The 11,714-nt window shown below is 34.9% G+C and overlaps 1 protein-coding gene across 1 annotated transcript in view; it reads left to right on the forward strand.

The window, feature by feature from the left end:
* Positions 1–7,164, forward strand: part of LOC126965392 (chitin deacetylase 1) — a 44,030-nt gene extending 36,866 nt beyond the window's left edge. Inside the window, exons 11-12 of the mRNA XM_050808989.1 lie at positions 2,724–2,948; positions 5,766–7,164. Coding sequence (XP_050664946.1) covers positions 2,724–2,948; positions 5,766–5,847 — 307 coding nt within the window. The 3' untranslated portion in view covers positions 5,848–7,164. The remainder of the gene's footprint in view (positions 1–2,723; positions 2,949–5,765) is intronic.
* The last annotated feature ends 4,550 nt before the right edge of the window (positions 7,165–11,714 follow it).

Here is an 11,714-nt window from a genome sequence, read left to right on the forward strand (position 1 = left end):
AGTTGATATCATATTCTTTGTCTTGCTCGAACCACCACGTTAATAATTCGAGATTTTTTTGTAAATAAGAAATAAAATCGTGATAAAATACAAATACGAAGTTCTTTTATATAATTTCGTATCGTATGAAATACATTTTCTTAAGACACAGGTAGGCATTTTAGATTATTATTGTCACGCCACGAAAACGTTCGGCTTAGTTCGCTGCTATTAGCCGACTAAATGAAATTACGACAATTGTCTGAATTTGTCTGCAACATTTTGCGCGCGCTAGTGCGATATCTACCTCTTTATTGTATATAATATCATTGGTTATACTCATTTTAACGCTATTTATAGGGTTCTGTAGCCAAATTGCAAAAAACGGAACCCTTATGGATTCGTCATGTCTGTCTATCTGTCCGTCCGTATGTCACAGCCACTTTTTCCGAAACTATAAGAAGTATACTGTTGAAACTTAGTAGCAGATGTATTCTGTGAACCACAATAATATTTTCACACACACAAAAAAAAAAGAAATATATTCTGAAATTGTTTTTCATCAAATCCCATACGTGTGTACCCAAAATTGGTTTGTACGAGATCCTTAAATCGTAATCCGCAATTTATCTTTCATTCAATCAACTCAAATATAAAAAAAACATTTAATTTAATAAACATAAGAACTTTTACATAATAATAATACAAATATGTTTATTTAAAGGTATGCTCCCAGTTAAAATTACAATAATACATGTATAAAGTAAAATTATATTATAAAAAAAATTAAAATACAATTCTGTATTCAGGTCTATTTATTTCCTATTAGCCTCCTGGTGCACTGAACACCAATGCTTGTGAATTGAGTAATCCAGACACCCGGCCAGGTGCTCAGGATCTCATTCTTGAATTACTTGCTGCTACGGAACCTTTCATGGGCGTGTCCGACTCGCCCTTGGCCGCTCTATTTAAGTATTTTTGGTACTTCATCCTGACTTGCACTAAATAACTGATAAAGTTTTACACAGAATAAAGTTTTTTAAATTCGAAGGCTTCATCGAACATGATCATCATCATGCAGTTGATATCATTTAGAAAGCCTCGCGTCTGCTTATTTTAAAATCAACTAGAGAATAAAATAATTTTGGACAATGTGATAATTTCAATAGGCTTTCATCCGCAGCAGAATGGGCCGTATTGTTCTCTCGTTACAAAAGTGCCGCCGACTAATTGGTTTTACATTATTTTACTCAGCTGTAATTTAATTATTCTGCATTTACTCTGCCAACTCGTCCAAATTGACAATGTTCTCGTATTGAAATAAATTCACGGCCATTCATTTATTTACCTTCAAATTATTTAATTATTTTTTGCATTTAACATTGTTTATTAAGCATATTATTTCAAAAATCAGTTCCTTTAGACTGTCGACCAACTTAAAGCGGGCTATCTCTGTTTGAAATTAATGTGTTTTTACTAATGAAATTTGGTAATTTTACAAAACTATTCGAGTTAAGTCTTGAAAGTATTTATATTAATATATTAATATATTAAAAAAATATACAAAGTAGAACAAACAATTAAAACAAACAAAAACCCTAAAACATCCTAACAATCAAAACAAATCGTATAACTATAGGCCATGCAGGTCTGTCTCGGGAAATCGTCGACCAGTGCCGGGAGAAACTTGTGTCTTCTATCGAGTCCTCTCTCGAGAAGGTCGCGGAATGGGGTAAATTGAACCTTGTCCAATTTAACCCCCAGAAGACTCAAGTTTGCGCGTTTACAACTAAAAAAACCCAATTTGTCGTATCACCGCTCTTCGACAACACTTCCCTTAAAGCCTCGCCTGGAGGGCAAAGCCTAATTGGCTTCGAAGAAGCTGGGCGTCATCAATAGAGCACGGCAATACTTCAAGCCGGCCCACATTCTAGCGCTCTACAAAGCGCAGGTCCTGCCACACATGGGGTATTGCTGTCATCTCTGGTCTGGCGCACCCCAGTATCAGCTCGATCCATTTGACCGCGCGCAACGCAGAGCAGCTCGAATTGTCGGGGACCCAGTGCTCTGCAAACGGCTGGATCACTTGGCGTTGCGTAGAGACGTCGCTTCATTGTGTTTCTTCTACCGCATTTATCACGGGAAGTGTTCCGAAGAGCTGTTTAACCTGATTCCTGCCGCCGAATTCCACCTTTGCACAACTCGCCACAAGCTATCATCCCCACCATCTGGATGTGTGGCGGTCCTCCACAGTGCGGTTTTCAAGGAGTTTTGTTCCGCGTACTACAACGCGTGTGGAAAGAGCTTCCTTGTACGGTGTTCCCGGGACGATACGACATGGGTACCTTCAAAAAAAGCGCGTACACCTTCCTTAAAGGCCGGCAACGCTCTTGTGATTCCTCTGGTGCAAGAGAATGTGGGCGGCGGTGATCACTTAACACCAGGTGACCCGTACGCTCGTTTGTCCTCCTATTACATAAAAAAAAACATAAATAAAAAAAACTATATTTACAATACTATGACTAAGTACATAAAATTAAAACTATCACTGCTGGGAAGCGTACCAAGAATACTGGCCTAGGCTGATCCGTTGACCGAAATAGCTGCCATCTCTTGGGTTTCATTATTGAGGCGCGAAGATAGTACCTTGTACATTCTCCGTGCTTCTGGGCTCCACGGGCCAAGTAATTATTAATGTTAAAATAAAATAAAATACTTAAAAGTAATAATAATATATTTTCCAGGGACAACGTTTGGTTCGTCACAGTAACACAAGCTCTCACATGGATAACAGAACCGAAACCGGTGAAATTGTTGAACAACAATTATGAACCTTGGCGATGTGACAAAAAGGATCTTCCAGCCGCACCCTGTAATTTGCCCAATAAGTGTGCGTTGTCATTCAAACATCCGGAAACAAACTTCAGTGACACGCGGTACATGGAATCTTGTTTCGATTGCCCGAATCAGTAAGTTTTTATTCAGTTATTTATGTTGCCTAGCTGACCCAGAGGCAGTGCAAGAATAGGTCCTCGAATTGGTTCTAAACTACTCGGTGCCACAGAACAGATAAAAACTACATTAGTGTCGGAATCAATGACGCCAAAACTAATACATTTGCAAATTAAACTGTTTTTGAAATACACAGAAAACAATGATAGGTACAATCAGTAACGAATTATAAATCCAAACAAAAAAAATTTTTTTTGAAGTTTATTTAAAAAGAGTTCTGAAAGTCATAAACAGAGTTCAAAATGAGAATTTGTTATAAAAATTATTTGTCAATGTTCTTCTAGAGCAACGAATAATGAAGATTAAAAACCGTGCAAATATTTATTTTTAAAATAATACACTATTTTGATTTTGCTGTTATTTATGATTATAATTATTATTACTATTAAATTATAAGCAATTTATAAATTTTAATCAATACTATCACTGCTTTGATACAAATTGTTCGATTAAATAAATTATTAAAATTGCTATGAAGAAGTGCTAAATCTAGTTTGATATTGGTTATTATTTTGTTAACACTGAATTTAACGATATATATATAATAATAATAATAATATAGCCTTTATTCAGATCCTTACTAACATAGATAACTAACAATACTCAAACATAAAACATTAGAAACAAAATAACTTATTCTAGTATTTGTATTTTTTTATTTTTTGTGGATCTGTTTGCCAATCGGCTCCTCCAACCGTTTCCATTCGTGTCTTTCTTGAGCCACTCTGTTCCAAGTTACTCCTGCCACTTCCCTGATATCGTCCTCCCATCTTTTCTGGAGTATACCTCTTTTCTTTTTCCCTTCCCTGGGATACCATCTTGTCACTTTCTTACTCCATTTTTCATGTCCTCTTACCATGTGCCCAGCCCATCTCCATTTGAGTCTTCTAATTTTGGATTTGACATCGATGACTTTTGTTTTACTTCTGATGACGCGGTTTTTTAGTCTGTCTGATCTTTTCACGTTCAGAATACTTCTCTCCATAGCATATTGGCAAGTTTTGAGTTTGGTAATCATTTCATGAGTTAAAGTCCATTGTTGGCAGCCATATATCAGAACGGGTAAAATACAGGTGTTATACAATTTGCTTTGCAATTTGATATTAATATAAAGTTTTTCGTCTTTCATAACCTCTCTCAAACTCCAATATCTTCTCCAGCTGTTCCTAATTCTTCTCTTTACTTCCTCTCGCATATGTTCTTTTTGAGTTATGAGCTGTCCCAGATATATGAATTCATCAGTATAGTTGATTTCAGTGTTTCCTAATTGTATCATGTCTTTATTCCCATTTGTCATCACTCTAGTTTTGTCTGGATTGAGTTTTAACCCTATTTTTTCACTTTCTGTTGCAAGTTCTTCTATCATAGTTTTCATATCTTCGGATGTTTTAGCGAATAGCACTATGTCATCAGCGAATCTCAAATGCGTTAATGATTCGCCATCTATATTGATTCCGAAATTTTGCCAATTGATTCGTCTCAAAATTGATTCTAAAACAGCTGAAAATATTTTTGGAGATAAGGGATCTCCCTGTCTAACGCCTTTTCCTACTTTGAATGGATGACTCTTCTTTTCTAGTTGTATTCTGGCTGTACTTTGACTGTATACGTTTTTTATTAATCGAATGTATTTATGCTCAATCCCTTGTTCTGCTTATGCTTCCCATATATTTTTGTGTAGTAGGGAGACAAATGCTTTACTGTAGTCGACGAATGCTATATAGTATGTAAGCTGGTATTCATTGTACCTCTCTAAAACTTGACGAACTACATGGATGTGGTCAATCACTGAGCAGTCCTTACGAAAACCAGCCTGCTCTATGAGTTGATGTTCGTCCAATGTCCTTTCAATACGTTTTAAAATGATCTTAGCGAAGATTTTGTAAATATTTGACATTAGGCTGATAGGGCGATAGTTACCAATATCATGTTTATCTCCTTTTTTATAGAGCAGAATAATGTAAGACTCTGTCCATTGCTGAGGTATTATTTCAGTGTTTAAGATAGTGTTAAACATCTCTGTAAGGACAGGTATTAAAACTTCCTTGTAATTTCTCAGGAATTCGTTACTTATGCCATTAGGACCCGGTGTTTTATCTACTCTTTGGGTGACTATAGCTTTTTCGACTTCAGCTTGAAGAATGCTAGAAAAGCCTGAAGTACCCACCAGAGTGTTTTCACATGTTGTTGGGTTGCTTTTGTACAATTTCTTGTAATAAGATGTTGCAATTTCCAATATGTCGGTTTGGCGATGATTCCATTTTCCAGTATTATCTTTCATTTTAACGATCCAATCTTTTGAATTCTTCAATTCTTTGTATGCTTTTTTGACTCCACCCGTTTTACTTATATACGCTTCAATTATTTCCATTCTACTTTGTTTCTTATCCTTCCTTATGCTATCTTTAATTTCTTTACTAATCTTCGTTAAATGTTTTCTTCTATCTTGTGTATCTTTGGCTTTGATTAAGTGATTTCTCATTTCTAGCAGTCTTACAGTATTTTTTGTCATCCATTTTCTTGGTTCATCTTTGGTATTTGCATTTAGTTGTATTTGGGTTTTTATAGTGTTTTCTATCTAGTTATATTTTCTTGCGTACCCGTCTCCTTTGCGTTAGATTGAAAGTATATGAATTTGTCCCTTAGATTAATTGTTATTTGTTCTAACTGATATTTCCCGAGCTTTATATTTCCTTGGCCTCGTCTTGGTCTATAACGATATACTTACAGAATATTTTACTGGGTATTAATATTATATTAATAATTGTTCTCAGATATCCATGGTTGGGTGACAGCGGTGGAACTGGAATACCCGGGAAAGACAACTACATCCCCGAAAACCTCAAACGAAAATAATTTTAAATATTGTGTATGACATTAGATGATTAACCGATGACAGACCGAAAAAATAATTAAAATCTAGCAACTGTTGAATAATGCTAAATATAAGAAGTGTAAGGGTGCGTACAGATTACGCGCGCCAGCCTCGCGAGTGTTTTGCCCGAGTTGAGGTTCATTTGCCGCGCGAGCCAATATGTTGTTATTAATTTAGTAAAGTGAATGCCACCCGGCAGCCGATCCAGCTTGTACAGCCCGCGGCAACTAGACAGGCCAGTTCATTCTTGTAAACCAAAATAGCCATAACTGATTTGTCGCACATAGAGACTCCTATACTAGCCTGCAATACCTTTTTCAAGTATCAAAACAGTAAATTTCATTGTTAATTGTCTATTTTTAAATATTCGCCGCGCGTGGCAATCCACAAAAACAAATCGTCCCAACTGCGCGGGAGCGAACGACAGAAGATCCTTTGATGCGGTCTCAAAAGTAATTTTCGATAGTTTCCCGCGCGTAATTTGTACGCACATTAATGCAACATGAGCAGTGGTGGTATCATCAGCCTATGATCACTCCTGGTAGTAACGACGAAGAGTCGGTAAAGTTTCCACTCTAATTCATAGGTTACGAATTTATTTGTTCAATTAAAAACCTTTCCCAGTAGTAATTTGATTTATAATAAAAAGTAGCCAAAACCATTTTAAGCATTTCGTCTTGGTTGGTGACTAATCACTAACCTACTTGATGAAGAATGCTTCAAATATTAGACAATTATTTCTCTCAGACAGAAAACCGCCACGCGTTTGAGCAATCATATTTATATAAATAATATATGTATGGTATATAGTGTGAGTAACATAACACAAATAATCGACCGCAGAAATCGTGCTCTGTCTGAGAGAACCCTTAGCTGTCTCGAGTCCTTTGCATTTTTCGCCCAAAGATTGATAGCTCTCGTTTGTCATCTGTTGCCATTTTGGAATGTATTCGTGATGTTTTTATGTAATTGGATTGTGTTGTCAATTGCGTTGTAATATTTGACGTTGTAAATTGTACATAATGTTATTTCGTGTGGCAGTGACTAGTCATTGCTTTGTTAGAAGTAAGTTATAGTTTTAGCTAGGACCTTTTGACATTAAATAAAGATGTAAAAATTTAATTTGATACTAAAGCTTTCGTCATATTGATTATTTGTTCATACGTCTTGTGTTAAGTGTTGTTTTTTTGACGTTGGTGCTACGTAAAAATAAAGAATAATAATAATACAAACCATACCCTTATAATAATTTAATAGTAATATGAAAGATAAATAAAACAATTTTTAAAACTGGTAAACTGGTGTTTTTAATTGTCAATCTTATTTTATTTTATTAAGATGTGGCCTAAAGATCGGTTTCAACCAAAACTATATAATTTTTTGAAGCAAAATATTGCAAATCACTAATTATTTACTACTTATACTCTTATCAGAGTTGTCGCTAAGATGATGCGTCTACTGACGCCGTTGGTCTCCTTAGTTTTGGGTCGCACTGCCTCCGCACCTTGCTCCTCCACTTATGACGGTTTGTAGCATTGCGGGAGCACTCCACCACAGTTGTCTGGGTAACTGTTTTGATCAGATCCTTGCATGGCTTGGGTGGGCATCCCCTCGCTCTTTTCCTCTACACCTGGTTCTGCACTACCAATCGATCCTTCATTTCTGGAGATGTGGCCAAAGAACTTCAGAATTCATAGTTGCACAGTCGACGATGGCCTTTCTTTTTAGATGGAATTGTTGGTTCAGAAAGCCGTCCAAGGGATCTTCAGCAGTCGCCTCCAACACCACATCTCAGAGGCATCAATTTTGCGGCGGTCTTAAGCCTAGGGGACGAATTGTTACTTGTTATTAATTTATTAATATATATTTTTTATATAAGAGGAGGCAAACAGGAAAGATACTCACTAGATGGGGGGTGGTGAGGCAACCGCCAATGGACATCCGCAACAACAGGTGTCAACAGATGCATAGCCGGCCTTTTTAGGTGGAAGTTTGCTCTTTCGGTTAAGTATCGGTTCGGGAAAACAGCAGCCGGTAATTGAGAGAAAGTGGCTGTGCAAGGCAAGAAAAATCTAGCAAAACGCGCGGTTGTGGAAACCCAGAGGTAAATACATGAGGGAGGCTTCTTTTAAGAAGAAGGTAGGTGGCGGGCAGATACAACAGCGGCACCTTTTGCTGCTGTGAATCAGCGATGTGCAGCAATATTGTGTTTCGGTTTGACGGTGCCGGAATCAGTGAAATTATTGTGCTTACGAGACTTGACAACTTATATCGCAGTGACGAGCGCAATCATGATTCTGCTCAGAATATTAAGTTCAATTAAGAATCCTAGGCGGCAATGCATTGTTTTGGGCAGGGCAGTTTTTCTCTTATAGAAAAGAAAGCATATTGATAATATCATCATCATCATCACCATCATCATCCCGACCCCCAAAGAAAGATCTCCATGACCATCGGTCCTTTGATGCCCTCAAACAGCCTATTCCGGCGATCTTGACCAGTCTTGTGGAGGGCCTACAAACACTACGTCTTCCGGTACATTCCGGCATTCGAAAACTTTTCTGATATATATTATATTATTATATCTGAATAATATAATATAAAGCGTACATCCGAGGTACACGGTAATAAGAGACACGAGATTTAATATAGAGATTACATCGCGTTCCGGCGAGAAACTTTTATCGTATCGTATTGACCTATTCACAAACATTAGCCGCATATTACAAGTAGTTTTATCTCGTACAGATTTGTTTTCACGCCTTTCTGTATCTCGTGATATTTACTAATGGCGTGTGAAAATGTAAATTCGGTTGTTGGATTTTTATCCTCTATTCTTCTGAATGTATTTTGTGTGGTAGACAACAATTTACATTTATAACTATTTATTTCGCATGTTTATTTTTTTTAATAGGTTGTAACTCTGTTGTGAGTAACAACAGAGTTACAACGAATACATAACTTACAAGAAAACTATCAACTAAAATTTACTAAATACAAGATATGCTGCAACTCGACTACGAGGGTGTATATACAGCATGTTTAGCAGAAAAATTAAATAAATATTATAAAACTTCGTTTAAGAAACCGACTTCAAAACCTAAAAAGTATAAAATAACTTAATAAATATTGAATTGAATACACCTTTTATGCAAACCTTTAATATTAATAAATAATAAATTTCTCTACTGAAAAATTTATGTTATTTGTCTATTAGATATATTTTTATTTTGACATAAATTAGAAGAAAATCAAATTTCAAATTGATGTGAGGTGCTAATTTGAATCTCTCGCGAAACATTTCAATGCTATTTCCATAATTCTGACGGATTGTCCGCAAGCGAATCATAAAAGCTTCACCTCCAAAGAAATTATGAGATCAAGATGACGCGCCACACTTTTTAATTCTCCTATACTTTTACAATTTATGCCGACCTTTGTGCAGACCTGCATATATATGTATATAACTAACTGACCCGACAAACGTTGTTTTGCTATATAAATTATTTTAAGTGTTCGACTGTTTTCTCTCCGACGCACTTCATTTACAAATCCGACTACCACGTGTTAAATTACCAACCCCTTCTAGGGTTTGTAATTTAAATGCACTTAAGATAGAAAAATCTGTATTTTACTATTTCCACTAATAATAATTATTTTAATAAATGACTCAATACAATTTGGGCAGCGTTACCCCTTACAATTATTCACAATAATTAACGTTCTCTCGAACTGAGCGGTCTGGCTCATATAGGGCGCGACCGTCACAGTGATGATGCTACCAAATGTTAGTTGTTTCTAAAATTATAGTTATACGAGTAATTATATACAACAATACTAACTCAGTTAGTAGTTAAATAAATATTATAATTAATTGGGATGTCTAATCTAATCAATCATATATCGTGATCTTAAAAATGTCAAATAATGTCAAAAATGTCAAATGTCTTATGACAGTTCATGACGTTGGTAGCGCTTGTAAATACATCAAGATGACACACGAAAAAGTCTTTTCATTTTTCAGGTTAATATATAGCATATATATGACACTCACGACAAATGTGGCTTTCGATTGGTAACAGTCACCAGTGGGAGGCACCTTTGCACAGGATACCGGGTAGATTATGGGTACAACGGCGCCTATTTCTGCCGTGAAGCAGTAATGTATAAACATTACTGTGTTTCGGTCTGAAGGGCGCCGTAGCTAGTGAAATTATTGGGCAAATGAGACTTAACATCTTATGTCTTAAGGTGACGAGCGCAACTGTGGTGCCGCTCAGAGTTTTTTGGGGTTTTCAAGAATCCTGAGCGGCACCGGCAACGTCCGGCTCGTCTCACCCCTAATTTTCAGTAGATGCAGAGATAGAGGCCACTCCTGTGATTACTCTGGTGTTCCAAAAGAATATGGATAGCGGTGATCATTTAACACCAGGTGGCCCGCTCGTATGCCTCAATTTTTTTCAATAAAATCCATTCAGTAGATTTTGCGTGAAGGAGTAACAAACATACACATACACTCACACATTTTGACGACCTGTATAGCCGAGTGGTTAGCGATCCTACCTACTAAGCTAGAGGTCCCGGGTTCGAATCCCGGTAGGTGCAAGCATTTATATGATGAATATGGATGTTTGTTTCCGAGTCATGGATGTCTAAATGTATTTATGTATGTTTATATGAATTTATGTATGTAAGTAAGTATATTGTATTAAATATATCATTATCTTGTAACCCATAACACAGGCAATATATGCTTAAGTTGGGGCAAGATAATTTGTGTGAAAAGTGTGTCAATATTATTTTCGCATTTAAAAATTGTGTAGGATACTTGCATCAAAGTATTTTAAATACACGCTTTAATTAATAATATATAATAATAATAATAATAATAATAATAATAATAATAATAATAATAATAATAATAATAATAATAATAACAATAATAATAATAATAATAATAATAATAATAATAATAATAATAATAATAATAATAATAATAATAATAATAATAATAATAATAATAATAATGATAATAATAATGATGATGATGATGATGATGATGATGATGATGATGATGATGATGATGATGATGATGATGATGATGATGATGATGATGATGATGATGATGATGATGATGATGATGATGATGATGATGATGATGATGATGATGATGATGATGATGATGATGATGATGATGATGATGATGATGATGATGATGATGATGATGATGATGATGAAGATGATGATGATGATGATGATGATGATGATGATGATGATGATGATGATGATGATGATGATGATGATGATGATGATGATGATGATGATGATGATGATGATGATGATGATGATGATGATGATGATGATGATGATGATGATGATGATGATGATAATAATAATGATAATAATAATGATAATAATAATGATAATAATAATAATAATAATAATAATAATAATAATAATAATAATAATAATAATAATAATAATAATAATAATAATAATAATAATAATAATAATAATAATAATAATAATAATAATAATAATAATAATAATAATAATAATAATAATAATAATAATAATAATAATAATAATAATAATAATAATAATATAATTATATTAATCTAATTATTGATTGTATTTTTGTATTGTCCGCGTAAAATTTTCCAAAGACATGCCAATTTATTTCTCTAGTTTAGAGGTTATTGCTGATTTTAACATGCTTTTTATTAGCTTCACCTGTATGTTTGTTTGTTTGTAACCGACTCATTTAGGCGCGATTTTAAACGACCAGATTTAGTTCAAACTTCGCAGATTTATCGAGGACCTATGAGAACACATTAATTTGATTTTT

The sequence above is a fragment of the Leptidea sinapis genome, chromosome 7 (assembly GCF_905404315.1).
Source record: "Leptidea sinapis chromosome 7, ilLepSina1.1, whole genome shotgun sequence".
Taxonomy (NCBI): domain Eukaryota; kingdom Metazoa; phylum Arthropoda; class Insecta; order Lepidoptera; family Pieridae; genus Leptidea; species Leptidea sinapis.